This window comes from Salmo trutta, chromosome 30 (genome assembly GCF_901001165.1).
Source record: "Salmo trutta chromosome 30, fSalTru1.1, whole genome shotgun sequence".
In the NCBI taxonomy this organism is placed as follows: Eukaryota; Metazoa; Chordata; class Actinopteri; order Salmoniformes; family Salmonidae; genus Salmo; species Salmo trutta.
This window is the reverse complement of record NC_042986.1, coordinates 23,143,488-23,163,244: the sequence shown is the minus strand read 5'-3', so window position 1 is coordinate 23,163,244 and position 19,757 is coordinate 23,143,488. Positions and strand designations below refer to the sequence as shown.

Below are 19,757 nucleotides of genomic sequence, written 5' to 3'. Positions count from 1 at the left end.
CCTATGGAACTTATTTGTCATGTTGGCGTCTTTAGCTTTGTACAAAACTCTAGGTCCCGTCTATATAGAAGGGATGTTCTATTTGAAGTTAATTTGATTCCAGTTTTTTCCCCCCATTTTCAGGGTTCCTATGGGGAGTCCTAAACCTGGGATGCAGCTTGGCTATGGAGGGATGGCTGGAGGAATGGGTGGAGGAGGAGGTCAGAGACTGGCCAACCAAGAGAGCCACAGGCCGATGCAGCAGTCTAGCTCAGGCCCCGACCATGGCTCTGGCCCAGGCCACGGCCCGGGTCAGGGCCATGGGCCAGGGATGGGTGCTGGGATGGGTGGCGGTCAGGGTCAGCATGGTCAGAGCCCCGGTCAGCCTGGTCAGCACGCCTCCAGACGGAACCTCCAGGTGGACTTCAGCAGCTCGGGAGGCCGGACGGGTCGCTCCTCCTCAGCGTCTCCGGACCGGGGGATCACCCCCACCTCGCCCTACTCGGTGCCTCAGATCGCCCCCATGCCCGTCAGCAAGCTGTGCCCCCTCTGCTCCACCACAGAGCTGACCCACCCGCCGGCCCTGCCAAACTACAACACCTGCACGCAGTGCCGCTCCACCGTCTGCAACCAGTGTGGCTTCAACCCCAACCCCCATCTCACAGAAGTAAGTAAAAAACCTGTTAACATGCGGACTCTATTACAGCTATATCTAGGATCAGTTATCTATACCTTAATACTTAGGGAATTAAACCAGTCTACTAAACAGATCAGCTCTTAAGGGGCATCTTACCCCATCATGTTAAGTCACAAAATTAGGCACATCCTCATATATCTAGACTCCTGTCTCTCTCATGCAGGCATGCACAGTCATTTTGACTTCTCCAATCTCTAAGTCCCAGACATAGAAAAGGCCCTTCCTTAATGAGCATGTGACCTCTGACCTCTCTCTCAGAGGGAGCCCAGCAGAGCCTGCTGTCAGTAGTGTGTCTCGCCTGGCCGTCTTAGCGTCTCCGTCGGTCTCGCTCCCTGGCTCGTCAGCCTCTGTTTTGACAGCAGCCATTGACAGGAGAGTAACGGCGGGGCTGTCTCTCTGTCCTTCCCCTGAACATGTGGGCGGCACCAGGCAGGTGGGTTTCAGAGAGAGGAAGTGAGGGAGGAGGCACCGTGGCGTATTGTTTGCCCCGAGGATGCGGGTGAAGCGGTATTCTCTGCGGAGCGGTGAGAGCCTCCGAGGCACGGTGCCAATGCCACTGTAGTGTTGAGATGAGTTCTGGTCCCAACTGCCATCATGTTTTATAGTGAGGGACATTTATATGCATTATATTCTGAGAGCAGAACCGGGAGAAAGAGAATGTGGGGAAATGATGAAGAGAGAGTGGGAAGTGGAGTGTTAGAGAAACTGGGCCAAGAGCGAGAGATGGGAGGGAGAGAGAAATAGAGAGAGGGGAGGGAAGTAGAGAGAGAAGGGGGGAGAGCAAATATAGCTAAGCGTATACAATTTGAAGAGCGTGTCTGTTCATGTATAAACTGATGATGGAATATGTATGTGCATGTTTACACTGTTAGTGATATGTACTATACAATATGCAGGCTATATTTTGTGATAAAGTGTGTGTTTGTGTATTTGTGTATTTGTGATAAAGTGTGTGTTTGTGTATTTGTGATAAAGTGTGTGTTTGTGTATTTGTGATAAAGTGTGTGTTTGTGTATTTGTGATAAAGTGTGTGTTTGTGTATTTGTGATAAAGTGTGTGTTTGTGTATTTGTGATAAAGTGTGCGTGTGTGTTTGTGTACTTGTGTATTTGTGATAAAGTGTGTGTTTGTGTACTTGTGTATTTGTGATAAAGTGTGTGTTTGTGTATTTGTGATAAAGTGTGCGTGTGTGGGGGCTTGGTAAATGGCAGTAATTCCTCTGGAAGCGATGGCAAAATCTCCATTAGTCTACTGAGGCAGGGTGGAGGGTGAAGGGCAGAGGGTGGAGGGTGTAGGGCAGAGGGTGGAGGGTGTAGTGCAGAGGGTGGAGGGTGTAGTCCAGAGGGTGGAGGGTGTAGTGCAGAGGGTGGAGTGTGAAGGGCAGAGGGTGGAGGGTGTAGGGCAGAGGGTGGAGGGTGTAGGGCAGAGGGTGGAGGGTGTAGGGCAGAGGGTGGAGGGTGAAGGGCAGAGGGTGGAGGGTGTAGGGCAGAGGGTGGAGGGTGTAGGGCAGAGGGTGGAGGGTGTAGGGCAGAGGGTGGAGGGTGTAGGGCAGAGGGTGGAGGGTGTAGGGCAGAGGGTGGAGGGTGTAGGGCAGAGGGTGGAGGGTGTAGGGCAGAGGGTGGAGGGTGAAGGGCAGAGGGTGGAGGGTGTAGGATGAATGCCCGGAGGTGCAGTTAGGTGTAATGTGAAGAAGCGGCAGCAGAACAGAGGATGCAGAGAAAACATTCACCCCTCAGTGCTGAGGAGGAGGGAGGAAGAGAAAGGGAACATGAAAAAGAGAGAATAGAGAAGAGGATGGAAAAGAGGATGAAAAAGAGGAGGAGGGAATGAAGAGAGAGACTGTAGAGGAAAAGGAGGAGGAGGTAGAGGAAGGAGTGAGGAGGGAAACGAGAAGTTGAGCAGGATTTAAAACTAGGGGGATTAGGAAGAGGTAAGAGGAGAGGGAGGGGTACGGGGAAGAGAGGGAGGTGTACAGGGGAGAGAGGGAAGAGAGGGAGGTGTACGGGGAAGAGAGGGAGGTATACGGGGAAGAGAGGGAGGTGTACGGGGAAGAGAGGGAGGTGTACGGGGAAGAGAGGGAGGTGTACGGGGAAGAGAGGGAGGTGTACAGGGGAGAGAGGGAAGAGAGGGAGGTGTACGGGGAAGAGAGGGAGGTGTACAGGGGAGAGAGGGAGCTGTACAGGGGAGAGAGGGGAAGAGAGGGAGGTGTACGGGGAAGAGAGGGAGGTGTACAGGGGAGAGAGGGAAGAGAGGGAGGTGTACGGGGAAGAGAGGGAGGTGTACAGGGGAGAAAGGAAAGAGAGGGAGGTGTACGGGGAAGAGAGGGAGGTATACGGGGAAGAGAGGGAGGTGTACGGGGAAGAGAGGGAGGTGTACAGGGGAGAAAGGGAAGAGAGGGAGGTGTACGGGGAAGAGAGGGAGGTGTACAGGGGAGAGAGGGAGCTGTACAGGGGAGAGAGGGAAGAGAGGGAGGTGTACGGGGAAGAGAGGGAGGTGTACAGGGGAGAGAGGGAGCTGTACAGGGGAGAGAGGGAAGAGAGGGAGGTGTACGGGGAAGAGAGGGAGGTGTATGGGGAGAGAGGGAGGTGTACAGGGGAGAAAGGAAAGAGAGGGAGGTGTACAGGGGAGAGAGGGAGGTGTACGGGGAAGAAAGGGAGGTGTATGGGGAAGAAAGGGAGGTGTACAGGGGAGAGAGGGAGGTGTACGGGGAAGAGAGGGAGAGGTACAGGGGAGAGAGGGAGATGTACAGGGAAGAGAGGGAGGTGTACAGGGGAGAGAGGGAAGAGAGGGAGGTGTACGGGGAAGAGAGGGAGGTGTACAGGGGAGAGAGGGAGGTGTACAGGGGAGAGAGGGAAGAGAGGGAGGTGTACGGGGAAGAGAGGGAGGTGTACAGGGGAGAGAGGGAGCTGTATGGGGAAGAGAGGGAGGTGTATGGGGAAGAGAGGGAGGTGTATGGGGAAGAGAGGGAGGTGTACGGGGAAGAGAGGGAGGTGTACAGGGGAGAGAGGGAGCTGTACAGGGGAGAGAGGGAAGACAGGGAGGTGTACGGGGAAGAGAGGGAGGTGTACAGGGGAGAGAGGGAGGTGTACAGGGGAGAGAGGGAAGTGTACGGAGAAGAGAGGGAGGTGTACAGGGGAGAGAGGGAAGAGAGGGAGGTGTACGGGAAGAGAGGGAGGTGTACAGGGGAGAGAGGGAAGAGAGGGAGGTGTACGGGGAAGAGAGGGAGGTGTACAGGGGAGAGAGGGAAGAGAGGGAGGTGTACAGGGGAGAGAGGGAGGTGTACAGGGAAGAAAGGGAGGTGTATGGGGAAGAAAGGGAGGTGTACAGGGGAGAGAGGGAGGGGTACGGGGAAGAGAGGGAGAGGTACAGGGGAGAGAGGGAGATGTACAGGGAAGAGAGGGAGGTGTACAGGGGAGAGAGGGAAGAGAGGGAGGTGTACGGGGAAGAGAGGGAGGTGTACGGGGAAGAGAGGGAGGTGTACAGGGGAGAGAGGGAGGTGTACGGGGAAGAGAGGGAGGTGTACAGGGGAGAGAGGAAGGTGTACGGAGAAGAGAGGGAGGTGTACAGGGGAGAGAGGGAAGAGAGGGAGGTGTACGGGGAAGAGAGGGAGGTGTACAGGGGAGAGAGGGAAGAGAGGGAGGTGTACGGGGAAGAGAGGGAGGTGTACAGGGGAGAGAGGGAAGAGAGGGAGGTGTATGGGGAAGAGAGGGAGGTGTACAGGGGAGAGAGGGAAGAGAGGGAGGTGTTTATTTTAATTTTATTTCACCTTTATTTAACCAGGTAGGCCAGTTGAGAACAAGTTCTCATTTACAACTGCGACCTGGCCAAGATAAAGCAAAGCAGTGTGACACAAACAACAACACAGAGTTACACATGGAATAAACAAATGTACAGTCAATAACACAATAGAAAAAAACATAGAATTTTTTTTATATATTTACGGGGAGAGAGGGAGGCGTACGGGGAAGCGTACGGGGAAGCGTACGGGGAAGCGTACGGGGAAGCGTACGGGGAAGCGTACGGGGAAGCGTACGGGGAAGCTAGAGCTTGAGCAAATAGAAGTCAATCACTATAACCTTTAATCAACCCTTCAGTGTTCACCCTGTATGGATATAGGAGACACAGCTAACATTCATACATCTGCTTCTAAAAGCTATTACAACCGCTACGTAAGTCAGTGGGGGTAGAGGATTTGGCCTGCAGTACAGATAGAGGAGAGCAATACGAGGCTGGCTGCCTCCCAAATTACACTCTTATATAGTAGTCTCCCCTGTAACTGTTCCCCAGGTCGTTGCTGTAAATGAGAATGTGTTCTCAGTCAGCTTACCTGATTAAATAAGGGTAAAATAAAATATTTAAATACCAGAACCCACACACCCTATAAGTGCACTTTATAGGCAACAGTGTGACATTTGGAAAACAACCAGTCTTCTTGAACCAGTCAAATTGCAGGAAATGAAAGACTCTTACCAGAGCTTCCCCCTCACCAATCATGTGAGTATAAACACTTCCACACTGTGTGTCTGTGTGTGTAAACATCACCATACGCCACCTTATTGTGGAAGCCATTTACCACCCCTGACTCACTCTGTGGTCTTGGCATGGCCGGCACCTCTCACCTCTCAAATGTTCACCCATTACCTTCTCTTCTCTCCGGGTCTGTACACTTCAAGACATTTGGTGCATTCATAAATTCACTCTGGAGTGCCAGAGAGCGCTCAGAGTGCACTCTGTGCGTTCATAAATTCAGAGCGTTTCACTCTCGGAGATTTCAGAGTGCACACTTCTTTTTTTTTTTACTGACACCGGTCATATTGAGCGTTTGTGAATTCATCCGTTATTCTGCTCTCTGGGACACTCAGACGAGAGTGCTCTGAAATCAGAGTAGATAGACAGAGCACATTTACGAATGCACCCATTGTAAGCAACATCAGGCAAATTCTAAATGGACATAAACCACTGGTCAAAAGTTTTAGAACACCTACTCATTCAAGGGTTTTTCTTTATTTTTACTATTTTCTACATAATAGTGAAGACATCAAAACTATGAAATAACACACATGGAATCATGTAGTAACCAAAAAATTGTTAAACAAATCAAAATATATTTTATATTTGAGATTCTTCAAAATAGACACCCTTTGCCTTGATGACAGCTTTGCACACTCTTGGCATTCTCTCAACCAGCTTCATGAGGTAGTCACCTGGAATGCATTTCAATTAACAGGTGTGCCTTGTTAAAAGTTAATTAGTGGAATTTCTTTCCTTCTTTATGCGTTTGAGACAATCAGTTGTGTTGTGACAAGGTGGGGGGGGGGGGGGGGGTATATACAGATGATAGCCCTATTTGGCAAAAGACTAGGTCCATATTATGGCAAGAACTGTTGAAATAAGCAAAGAGAAATGACAGTCCATCATTACTTTAAGACATGAAGGTCTGAATATCTCAAGAACTTTGAAAGTTTCTTCAAGTGCAGTCGCAAAACCATCAAGCGCTATGATGAAACTGGCTCTCGTGAGGACCACCATGGGAATGGAAGACCCAGAGTTACCTCTGCTGCAGAGGATAAGTTCATTAGAGTTACCAACCTCAGAAATTGCAGCCCAAATAAATGCTTCACAGAGTTCAAGTAACAGACACATCTCAACATCAACTGTTCAGAGGGGACTGCATGAATCAGGCCTTCATGGTTGAATTGCTGCAAAGAAACTACTACTAAAGGTCACCAATAAGAAGAAGAGACTTGCTTGGGCCAAGAAACACAAGCAATGGACATTAGACCAGTGGAAATGTGTCCTTTGGTCTAGAGTCCAAATGTTTGATTTTTGGTTCCAACCGCTATGTCTTTGTGAGATACGGTGTGATTAAATGGATGATCTCCGCATGTGTATTTCCCACATGAAGCATTGAGGAGGAGGTGTGGTGATTTATTGAGAATTCAAGGCACACTTAACCAGCATGGCTACCACAGCATTCTGCAGCGATACGCCATCGCATCTGGTTTGGGCTTAGTGAGACTGTCATTAGTTTTTCAACAGGACAATGACCCAACACACCTCCAGGCTGTTTAAGGGCTATTTGACCAAGAAGGAGAGTGATGGAGTGCTGCATCATATAACCTGGCCTCCACAATACCCCGACCTCAACCAAATTGAGATGGTTTGGGATGAGTTGGACTGCAGAGTGAAGGAAAAGCAGCCAACAAGTTCTCAACATATGTGGGTACTCCTTCAAGACTGTTGGAAAATAATTCCAGGTGAAGCTGGTTGAGAGAATGCCAAGAGTGTGCAAAGCTGTCATCAAGACAAAGGATGGCTACTTTGAAGAATGTCAAATATATTTTGATTTGTTTAACACTTTTTTGGTTACTACATGATTCCGTATGTGTTATTTAATAGTTTTGATGTCTTCACTATTATTGTACAATGTATAAAATCGTAAATGTAAAGAAAAACCCTTGGATGAGTAGGTTTTCTTAAACTTTTGACCGGTAGTGTACGTAATCTCCATACCCACATTGGGTACTGTTAGTTTCAATAATAATGCTGCGTAATAATTTGATTATTTTACAATTATCGCTATTCTAATGGCACACACAACTCTGTACACCTGTGTGTATGTGCGTGTGTGTGTGCCAGCCTGCAGGCCCTATCACCAGGCTCCAGTGTGGTGGTGGCTGATAGGCTGCAGTAGACCCCAGGCTGAACAGACCCAAACCCTACAGCAGGGATGGGCAACTATGATGGGGGTCGGGGCCACCAAAAACCTGAACCCATCATAGCTCGTCGGTCTGCGTACCCACATCCATACCCACAAATGCAGTCAGAGCACTAGCCTTTTGGGGGCCCTAAGTGAAATTTTGCTGCAATTCTACATATTTTGCCATGGGGAGGAGAGAAATGTTTACAGTTTTTAATATGATATCTGAGTGAGAGTGTCTAGCGTCACTCATTTCTGTGTAGTTTTGGTAAGTAAAAAAGCTACTACTCTGTCTCTGTGCTCCCCTTGTGTGGCCCTTGTGTAATTCATGTAATTTATGCAGTCTTTGTAATGAAATTTGGCTTTTAATGAATTGAAGGAATCACTGGGGCTTTTCTGTGACTAGGCAACAGATATTTCCATCTTCCTTCCTCTCCTCCACCAGATTTCTCCATCTAACCGCTGGCTTGTTCATTAACAGATCAAATCAATGGGACTTCTCAGCCTAATCTAATATACACTCAGCCTGATTGGGTTGTTATTTTATTTGGATCCACTAACATTTGTACGACTTAACATGCTGTTGACATAGCTTATAGAGTTTATGAGGCCAAAGATGCTTATTAGGCAGAGATTATTCTAGATCCACTACACAGGGTTTGACTTATTGTAATGAACAGTAACACATTGCATCAGTTGTGAGGTTATTGTTTGTAGGGGTGCCAGGTAGGAGGTACCAGAGGAAATACTGCTTTCTCCTTTTTGTTTGGGAAGGAATGAGTCCCGTCTGGTCCATAAAAGTCAGTATGGACATACACTTTTCATAAACCATTAAAACGTTGGAAATAACTTCAAAACAACTGTTATTTTGCATGGGTTGTATTACCAACATAAATGATCACACACACATAATAATATAACAAACAATGAGCTCTGGTTCCTCCAGAAAAGTCCCGTACCTCGGGCCTAAAAGAGCCCAGCCCGGTAAAGGAGTTCAGTGAACTCAAGTGACCTTACTCACGCAATGTTTGTCCGTTCATAAAAGTGTAGCAATCACAATATCAAACTCTTTTACCACACAACCAGAAAGAGTATCACATCTCAGCAGTCTTCAACTACAACTGACCACAAATCAGCACGGTATAAATCACACTCCAACACATGAAATACTGTATGCAAAACAGTTGTGGTCAGTCAGACAATCCAATCCTCCAGCGGAGAAAGGCCACGACGAAACAGGAGAGACCAACTGATATGTGTAGTCTAAAGGAAGAAATGAGTGGATCCGATCCTGGTTAAACTTGAGACCAGGCTGCAAAGCACACATTTAAATACAATTAAACAAACGGAGTAAAGAAGCTTCGGAATTGAGGGTTGAACACATCCTCATTCGCACCACCATCACAACCCCCTGTTGCTCAGCTGATGCTGGCTATTTAATTGGGAATTAACGGGGAAGCACCCTATTGGAAGGAGAAGCACAGACGGTTCAGACAAATTCAGGGCCGTCACAACATGTTCATGTGCACTCTTGGCTTTTGCAGTGTTTTTCATATCTTCTTGATACTGTAATTTAGTGTGTTTAACAATGGCTCCTTGTTGCAGTGTTTACAAATGATTGAGCGACTTTAGTTACAGGGAGTAAATCCAGAAATCTCAGTATATTCTCGCCAAAGGCTGTGCATATAGTGTGAAGGTGGATCGTATAAGACATATATACAGCCTCAACCTTCTCTACCTCAATGTACCTGGATTTACCCCCTCCTTCCTTCAAATGAGCTTGGGTGCCAGTCTGTTTCTGCTCTCTTGCCAACTCGTTGGAATTGTCATGCCATTTGGTGTGACAATGAGTGACAAGGAGTTGGCAAAAGAGCACAAACAGATGTGGGACCAGGCTAAATCCAAATCACATTGAACCTCATAACCCCTTCACCAGTGTTATCAAGGTAATGAAGCACCTGCCGTATGGCTCCTCCCTCCTGCCTAATGTTTGTTGTTATTTGTGGCTGGGTGCTAAATTTAGACACAGCATGCACGCCATGCCGTTAATAGAGGTGTGTGTTCAGAGTCATTAGCTTCCACTAGAAGTCATCAGCTAGCTTCCCTCTGGCTCTGCTCTCTATCTCTCTCCTCTCTCTCGTTTTCTCTCTCTCACTCCTCCCTCCACTGAGCCTGTTGTACTTGCATGTCACGCAGCGAAGACAAGACACCACACCGCCCCAGACCCCTTTTACTCATTTACACATAATCTTGCAGAGGTCCGGGACAGGAGCAGATAGGTTGTCAATCACAAAGCAGCAGAGATGATGTAGAGTCTGTGTTGTTGTTGTTTAGGAGGAGAGAGGAGGGAGTACAGAGGAGCTGAAGGCCTTTGGATCCAAGCCAGTGTCAGGATAGATTTCCTTGTATAGAGCCACAGTGAGGCCTAGTGCTGCTCTCTCTCTCTCCTTCTCGCCCTCTCTCTCTCTTTCATTTAGTCTCTCTCTCTCCTTCTCGCCCTCTCTCTCTCTTTCATTTAGTCTCTCTCTCTCCTTCTCGCCCTCTCTCTCTCTCATTTAGTCTCTCTCTCTCCTCGCCCTCTCTCTCTCTTTCATTTAGTCTCTCTCTCTCCTTCTCGCCCTCTCGCTCTCTTTTTTCTCTCTCTCCCTTTCCCTCTCCCTCCCTCTGTCTCTCAGTGCCTGGTAAAATGTCAGTGTGTTTTTCCTGGTGGTGATGTCTTCATGTTTTATCTCAGTGGAAAGTACTGTAATAAGACCAATGGGTTCTTACTTATTTGTTTGGTGAATACATTAGCTCCAGCCGCTTATATATTACAGGGCATTGCATTATGATCACATCGGACTTGATTTTGTTTTGCTACAGTAGCTATTACTTTACTGTACATTTCATTGTGTCTTTCTCAAAGCAAATAACCACTGACACATAACATAACCCAGTCCTAGAGCATTGCAATGTATTTTGTGTTCTGTATAGATTGTCATTATACACCTTCTTCCTGTCTCTCTCCTTCATAATGACAATTAGTTTCCTTTGAATGGGTTCTGACATTTTGTCATGCATTTGATCTACTTTCGAGCGATGACAGCATCTCTCTATCCAACAGGCTATGGATGTAGCTGTCTGATCATCCAGTCAAGCAGTGTAACAGAAAGACGCATTTCATTCATACCTGGACTCAAATATATTTCCTTCCCTCCCTCCAGCCTGTCATGTCTGAGCCTGGCCACAGTACAGCATATAGCTTCAGATGTATCACCTTTCATCAGCAGGCTAGCGCTGCACCACTGTCACAGCAGCTGTCACTCACCATCCCCCTGACAAGGTCACTGTCTGTCACCAGAGAGAGAGACAGAGAGAGAGACAGATAGAGAGAGAGACAGAGCGACAGAGGGACAGAGAGAGAGACAGATAGAGAGAGAGACAGAGCGACAGAGGGACAGAGAGACAGAGAGAGAGAAAGAGAGAGACAGAGGGACAGAGAGACAGAGAGAGAGAGAGAAACAGACAGAGGGACAGAGAGAGACAGACAGAGGGACAGAGAGAGACAGAGAGAGAGAGAGAGAGAGAGAGACAGAGGGACAAAGAGACAGAGAGACATAGGGACAGAGAGAGACAGACAGAGGGACAGAGAGAGACAGACAGAGAGACAGAGAGAGAGACACAGAGAGAGAGAGAGAGAGAGGGAGAGAGAGAGAGAGAGAGAGACAGCGGGACAGAGGGACAGAGGGAGAGAGAGAGACAGACAGACAGACAGACAGAGAGAGAGAGAGACAGAAAGACAGAGGGACAGAGGGACAGAGAGACAGAGACAGAGAGAGAGGCAGAGAGAGAGAGACAGCGAGACATAGGGACAGAGGGAGAGAGAGAGAGAGAGACAGAAAGAGAAAGGGGGGGGAGCATGAACATGCTCACTAGAGTGAAAAGTTGGACATAGGTTTACTGGGTATGAATATGTTAAACTCATCCAGCAGTGGAAAAAGGATTCATAGCTACAGCCTGTGTGTTTGTGTATGTATGTATGTGTGTGTGTTTGTACATCTGTGTATGTGTGTATGCTCATACCAGCGTGTGTGTGTTTTAGGGAGAGAAAAGAGGGGCACTGGGGTAGAGTGAAGTGAGACAGATAGCTAGAGAGATAGAGAGGCAGTTGAGAGAGGAAGCAGAGGAAGGAAGAGACAGAGGGAGAAGGAAGGAGAGGGAAGTGAGTTATTTTGAAGTGAGTTTCCTTTCCCGCTTCTCTGAGTTGATACGGATCTGCATCACAAATCCTGCCTGCCACTAACTGCACCGTTCAGCACCTTACTCTCTCTGCTGCAGACAGCCTCTCACTCAGAGAGAGAGAGATTTGTTACACTTTAATAATACTTTATTTCTATCCTCCCATCGTGGTCACTGACAAGGTGACTGTGTGTGGGAGCGATTGAAAGACAGAATTAATGATAATCACTGCCTGGTCCACCTGGTTTAGTGGGTGTGCATAACAATGTCTTAATTAAGCATGGAAATTCAAATTGATCCCCCCATGCTGCTAGGGGAATGTCATACCTTTTTTATATTTAGATGTGAATGTGGATGATTTATCAAGGTTCTTATGAGCAATATGCAAAATTATCGAAAAATAACTAAAATAATAATCATGATGATGACGACAATGGGGGTGGCCATGACACTCAAGATGGCGACAGGATAATGACAATATCTATATTTATCACCCTAATGATGATGACTAACAATTCTAATCATGGTAATTATGGGTGCTAACATTAGCACGGTAGGTACAGTTGAAGTCGGAAGTTTACATACACTTACACGGAACCCAAACCGGCTACGTGCGTGCGCCATCGTGCGCCATCGTGCATAAATGTATTTTGTCCCCCTACACCAAACGCGATCACAACACGCAGGTTAAAATATCAAAACAAACTCTGAACCAATTACATTCATTTGGGGACAGATCAAAAAGCATTAAACATTTATGGCAATTTAGCTAGTTAGCTTGCACTTGCTAGCTAATTTGTCCTGGGATATAAACATTGAGTTATTTTACCTGAAATGCACAAGGTCCTCTACTCCGACAATTAATCCACACATAAAACGGTCAACCGAATCATTTATAATCATCTCCCCTCCTTCCAGGCTTTTTCTTCTCTTGACTTTATATTGCGATTGGCAACTTTCATAAATTAGGTGCATTACCGCCACTGACCTCGTTCGTCTTTCAGTCACCCACGTGGGTATAACCAATGAGGAGATGGGAGAGGCAGGACTTGCAGCGCGATCTGCGTCAGAAATAGAACTGATTTCTATTTTAGCCCTTGGCAACGCAGACACTTGTTGGCGCGCGCGAGCAGTGTGGGTGCAATAATTGAATAACATTGATTTCTACATTTATTTTGCAACGCGAAGCGCACGCAAAGCGAGCGGTGTGATCAGCCTATTAGGTCGGAGTCATTAAAACTCGTTTTCAACCACTCCACACATTTCTTGTTAACAAACTATAGTTTTGGCAAGTTGGTTAGGACATCTACTTTGTGCATGACACAAGTAATTTTTCCAACAATTGTTTACAGACAGATTATTTCACTTATAATTCACTGTATCACAATTCCGCCTTTAAACAGCTTTGAAAATTCCAGAAAATGATGTCATGGCTTTAGAAGCTTCTGATAGGCTAATTGACATAATTTGAGTCAATTGGAGGTGTACCTGTGGATGTATTTCAAGGCCTACCTTCAAACTCAGTGCCTCTTTGCTTGACGTCATGGGAAAATCAAAAGAAATAAGCCAAGATGTCAGAAAAAAAATTGTAGACCTCCACAAGTCTGGTTCATCCTTGGGAGCAATTTCCAAATGCCTGAAAGTACCACGTTCATCTGTACAAATAACAGTACGCAAGTATAAACAACATGGGGCCGCGCAGCCGTCATACCGCTCAGGAAGGAGACGTGTTCTGTCTCCTAGAGATGAACGTACTTTGGTGCGAAAGTGCAAATCAATCCCAGAACAACAGCAAAGGACCTTGTGAAGATGCTGGAGGAAACAGGTACAAAAGTATCTATATCCACAGTAAAACAAGTCCTATATCAACATAACCTGAAAGGCCGCTCAGCAAGGAAGAAGCCACTGCTCCAAAACCGCCATAAAAAAGCCAGACCAAGGTTTGCAACTACACATGGGGACAAAGATTGTACTTTTTGGAGAAATGTCCTCTGGTCTGATGAAACAAAAATAGAACTGTTTGGCCATAATGAGCATTGTTAGGTTTGGAGGAAAAAGGGGGAGGTTTGTAAGCCGAAGAACACCATCCCAACCGTGAAGCACAGGGGTGGCAGCATCATGTTGTGGGGGTTCTTTGCTGCAGGAGGGACTGGCACACAAAATAGAAGGCATCATTAGCAAGGAAAATGATGTGGATATATTGAAGCAACGTCTCAAGACATCAGTCAGGAAGTTAAAGCTTGGTTGCAAATGGGTCTTCCAAATGGACAATGACCCCATACTTCCAAAGTTGTGGCAAAATGGCTTAAGGACAACATAGTCAAGGTATTGGAGTGGCCATCACAAAGCCTGACCTCAATCTGATAGAAAATGTGTGGGCAGAACTGAAAAAGAGTGTGCGACCAAGGAGGCCTACAAACCTGACTCAGTTACACCAGCTCTGTCAGGAGGAAAGGGCCAAAATTCACCCAACTTATTGTGGGAAGCTTGTGGAAGGCTACCCGAAACGTTTGACCCAAGTTAAACAATTTAAAGGCAATGCTACCAAATACAAATTGAGTGTATGTAAACTTCTGACCCACTGGGAATGTGATGAAAGAAATAAAAGCTGAAATAAATCACTCTCTACTATTATTCTGACATTTCACATTCTTAAAATAAAGTAGTGATCCTAACTGACCTAAGACAGGGAATTTTTTCTAGGATTACATGTCAGGAATTGTGAAAAGCTGAGTTTAAATGTATTTGGCCAAGGTGTATGTAAACTTCTGACTTGAACTGTAAGTAGTCCTCTTCTGTCCTTTCTGTCTCTCCTGTCCTCCTCGCAGGCTGTAGATTACAAGCTCGCTCCAGCCTGCAGCCCCAGAGTCTGCAGCCAGTGTTAGAGCAAGGCTGTCATACCAGTGAGAGGAGGGGGGAGTGTCATACCAGTGAGAGGTCGGGGGAGTGTCATACCAGTGAGAGGAGGGGGGAGTGTCATACCAGTGAGAGGAGGGGGGAGTGTCATACCAGTGAGAGGAGGGGGGAGTGTCATACCAGTGAGAGGAGGGGGGAGTGTCATACCAGTGAGAGGAGGGGGAGTGTCATACCAGTGAGAGGAGGGGGGAGTGTCATACCAGTGAGAGGAGGGGGGAGTGTCATACCAGTGAGAGGAGGGGGAGTGTCATACCAGTGAGAGGAGGGGGGAGTGTCATGCCAGTGAGAGGAGGGGGGAGTGTCATACCAGTGAGAGGAGGGGGGAGTGTCATACCAGTGAGAGGAGGGGGAGTGTCATACCAGTGAGAGGAGGGGGGAGTGTCATACCAGTGAGAGGAGGGGGGAGTGTCATACCAGTGAGAGGAGGGGGGAGTGTCATACCAGTGAGAGGAGGGGGGAGTGTCATACCAGTGAGAGGAGGGGGGAGTGTCATACCAGTGAGAGGAGGGGGGAGTGTCATACCAGTGAGAGGAGGGGGGAGTGTCATACCAGTGAGAGGAGGGGGGAGTGTCATGCCAGTGAGAGGAGGGGGGATTGTCATGCCAGTGAGAGGAGGGGGGAGTGTCATACCAGTGAGAGGAGGGGGGAGTGTCATGCCAGTGAGAGGAGGGGGGAGTGTCATACCAGTGAGAGGAGGGGGGAGTGTCATACCAGTGAGAGGAGGGGGGAGTGTCATACCAGTGAGAGGAGGGGGGAGTGTCATACCAGTGAGAGGAGGGGGGGAGTGTCATGCCAGTGAGAGGAGGGGGGAGTGTCATGCCAGTGAGAGGAGGGGGGAGTGTCATACCAGTGAGAGGAGGGGGGAGTGTCATACCAGTGAGAGGAGGGGGGAGTGTCATACCAGTGAGAGGAGGGGGAGTGTCACACCAGTGAGAGGAGGGGGGAGTGTCATGCCAGTGAGAGGAGGGGGGAGTGTCATACCAGTGAGAGGAGGGGGGAGTGTCATACCAGTGAGAGGAGGGGGGAGTGTCATACCAGTGAGAGGAGGGGGGAGTGTCATACCTGTGAGAGGAGGGGGGAGTGTCATACCAGTGAGAGGAGGGGGGAGTGTCATACCAGTGAGAGGAGGGGGGAGTGTCATACCAGTGAGAGGAGGGGGGAGTGTCATACCAGTGAGAGGAGGGGGGAGTGTCATACCAGTGAGAGGAGGGGGGAGTGTCATACCAGTGAGAGGAGGGGGGAGTGTCATACCAGTGAGAGGAGGGGGGAGTGTCATACCAGTGAGAGGAGGGGGGAGTGTCATACCAGTGAGAGCATATTTCTACTGTTTTTGCCCTGGAGTCTCTTTCTTCCTCTTCTCTTCCCTCCTCGTGTTTTCTGTATACCTCTTTGATCCTCCAGACTTTTTCTCTCTGTCCTCATAAAGTGTGTCGTAAGGTGTTGGTGTGTGTGTGTATGTGTGGTTTGTGTGCCACGTTCTTCACACATGACCACTAGGTTCACAAACCTAGACATTAGAACCAGGCTGTTACCATGGAGACTAACATATATACTGTACGTCACGGTATATAAAAGGCAGTTTTTCTGTGTTTTTCTTTGTGCTTTGTGTAGCGTCGGCGCTCAGTGTTGAACATAATGTGACGCTGGCTAGATGCGTGGGGGTGTTATAACTAATAGCCTCTCTTTTGGGAGTCATTTTGATAGCGAGACGTTTAATAACAACAACAGTCCTGGCAAAGGACTCTGTTCGGAAAATCTGTTCCACCACAGGAAGAAGGATGACGAGACTAGAGCCTCCAGGGACAATCTCTCCAACTGCAGTATGTGATGATCCTTGTTGGGTTTAGCCAATGGAAAATCTCTCTCTCTCCCAATGCAGATGAGAGAGAGAGTCCTCTTGTCTAGAAAGCAGCCAGGGGGAATAGTCTTCCTATAGATAGTGGTGTAAAACTAGGACAGTGGGAATCACTGCTTCTTCTACAGGGAGCTGTTGAGAAGCATATGTTGAGCTACAGCTGCTGCTGCTGTCAGTGTTTAGCCCACTGCAGGGGCTGACTGTACTCCAGATGGAACATGGGACAGCCAGTTCAACTGGAGCAGGCATCCGACTGGGCCAACAAGCTCTCACAGTCTCAATGCAGAATGTTCATCTATTTTCTCCAAACCTCAAATTTCTATGTTAAGTTTAGGCCCTCATTCCAAATGGTTAAGGTAAGGGTTAAGGTTTGGGATAGGGTTAAAACCCAAACTAAAAAAACAAGTGTCCATGACTGGGATCGAAAACAAAACCTTCTGATCCAGAGTCACCTTCTGATCGTGAGATTATGCCTATCCACCACCCCATCCACAAGGTCCTAGCAAAACCCAAGCCTACTTACAGCGCTCAATGTTGCCCCTAGTGGCCGGTTTTGAATGCATTTCCCGACGTCTTCATTGAATGCATAGACATCCAATTATGACGTCAATCTTGAACGACCTAGCTGGACTGGGAAGCCGCCAAGTCCATTTCAAGGACCCCTCGACAGCCGCTCTTACTGTTGTTGGGTCAGTGGCACTGGGCACTGCACACAGCTCACATTGATTAAGCAATTCAATAAATAATTTGTTAATCAATTGATCATTAAATCAACTGCATTTCAGAGACATCTTTCTCAGTATAGTAGATTATAGTTTTTACTCGCTAGGGCAGTGAAGCTCAGCAGATAGCTAATATCGTTAACAGTCCCAGTTCTAGGGACAGCTTGATAAGCAGTGAGGCGCTGCTCATTAGATAACGTTGCAGGTGTGGTTTTGTTCCCTGGTATGTAACAAGGAGGATTATGGCTTATTTTAGCCAGCGGAACTATCACAGAGAGGCTGCCCCTCTCGGCTCATTCTCCCTGGCACTGCCCCAGCCTCAGTCCTCCTGGTCCTCCAACCTGGCCTGTCTGGCACATGGTAGTCCCAGCACACTACAGGATGGAACAGGACCGGAGAGCAGAGAGAGGTAGAGGGAGAAGGGAAGGAAAGAGGGAGAGAGAGGGGGAGAGGTAGAGAGAGAGAGGTAGGGAGGCGAGAGCGAGGTAGAGGGAGAAGGGAGGGTGAGGTAGAGAGAGAGGAAGGAAGAGGGGGGAGATATAACAGAAATGCAGAGAGATAATGTGATGGCGTCTGGCTATTCATTAGAATAGGCAGACACACACACACACACACACACACATGCACACACACAACCCACAAGTCAGCAATGTTGTTCTGTACGGTACCTTATGTGAGTGTTATGGATGGGCTAGTGTCATGAGATAGGGAGTGTCTCCCTCTGCTGCAGCCAGCAGGAACACTCAGACTGGGTTCCTTTGGGCGTCTCTGCTATTCTGGGGACCAGGTCTTATCCATTATACATGAGCAGGGCCCATGATCCCCGTGCACCAGGTAGTCAGGCACCACATTGGCTCGCGCACATACATGCACGCACACACATGCAAGTATACACACACACACACACACACACACACACACACACACACACACACACACACACACACACACACACACACACACACACACACACACACACACACACACACACAGTCTCCATCAGATCCCTCAATAGGAACACTAAGGGCTGCTGGGCTGGACCCCACTGGTTCCTCAATGCATTCCCCTTTATGGGCAGTTTACCACAATTTGTGTAACTTACGGTATACAGATGTAGGATCTTAATTTGAGCCAATTTGCTACAGCAGGAAAATAATTATGCAGCAACAGGAAAGATTAAGAATTATGTGGATTATAATGAATGACATTTTTGAAGGGATTGATACATTTTTCTCAAGGGAAAATGAAGTCTGACATTTCAAAGTGGAAGTTATATACTTCAGAAGCCTTTTTAAACCTTAAATACACTACATGTTTTAAAAGTCCTGCATTGCAGGAAAGTTGTCCTGCAACAGGGTGATCAAATGAAGATCCAATTCTGTATGTGCTAAGGCCTAGACTTGCACAGTTCATGCACAACAACAGAGTACATGCAGTTTTCATTGTCACTGATCACCATCCTTGTCAGTTGAACAGGGTTCGGATTACAAACAGTTAATGTGTTGTGAATTCTCTCTCTTTACTTGACATGCAAGTCAAATACCATTTCTCATGACCGCTTTATTGTTGTCTAGCTGATGCCCTGTTCAAAGATGTCTTCATCGCTGATCGCAGCGAGTCTGACAACAGTTGTTTTTTATGGTCAGCAAAGCTGGTCACGGACAGACTACAAGCTTAATTAGACAGGTTATTTCAGTTTGACACGTCCTATTCTGGCATCCCTGCCTGCCTGCCTGCCTCCCTGCCTGTATGCCTGCCTGCCACTCTGCCTGCCTCCCTCCCTACCTCCCTGCCTGCCTCCCTGTTTGCCAGCCTGCCTGTCTGTCTGCCTCCCTGCTTGCCTGCCTCCCTGCTTGCATACTTGCCTGCCTCCCTGCCTCCGTACCAAAATCAGAGGCGGCCATCGATCGAGGAAAATAGCTTTTTTTAAATGTTGAAAGGCTGACCCGAAGCTGGTTCTTAGTGATAACTAGGGTGTTATGCTGTGTTTTCCTCAAATCCCTCCAGTCATGTTCCAGACTGAAGGCTGCTGTCTGTCTGTCTGTCTGTCTGTCTGTCTGTCTGTCTGTCTGTCTGTCTGTCTGTCTGTCTGTCTGTCTGTCTGTCTGTCTGTCTGTCTGTCTGTCTGTCTGTGTTTCAGAACTCCCTCCCTTTAATAAGACACACATGATTAGTCACTGTAAACACTTTAAAGGTAGGGAGCATGCTTCTGGAACCACATTGCTTTTAAAACATGAATCCAAAATCCCCTGGCTGGGTTCTGTACAGGGTATTGTTTTTCAGTCTTACTGAAATTCACAATTGATCTGCCGTGACATGGCTTATAGTGAGGTTTTTAACGATCAGCCAGTTGGAGCGTGACAAAGTGCTGAGGCAGATTTTAATTAAGTAACATACGGTAATACTGATCGATGCCATTGACCAATCAGGAGGGGACTTAACACTGTAAGGAATGGAGGGGGGTGGAGAGGGGGGGTGGTGTCCTGTAGGAAGGGGGCGGGCGGGTAGTGGGGTGTGATAAAAGAGTGAGAAAGGGGCATGTGTGGTGGTGTGTGAGAGAGGGTGTGTGTGTGCGTGTGAGCGTGTGTTGCAAACACGTATGTGTGTGTCTGTGATTGGGAAGCCTCTGAGGGAGGGGAGAGTGTTTCTGACGTCCTCACTGAGGACTTGG

The 19,757-nt window shown here is 47.8% G+C and overlaps 1 protein-coding gene across 1 annotated transcript in view; it reads left to right on the top strand.

The window, feature by feature from the left end:
* The window catches only part of LOC115168882 (protein bassoon), a 170,208-nt gene that overhangs the window by 39,925 nt on the left and 110,526 nt on the right, over window positions 1-19,757 (top strand). The window contains exon 2 of the mRNA XM_029724407.1: window positions 124-646. Within this exon, the coding sequence (XP_029580267.1) occupies window positions 124-646 (523 nt within the window). The remainder of the gene's footprint in view (window positions 1-123; window positions 647-19,757) is intronic.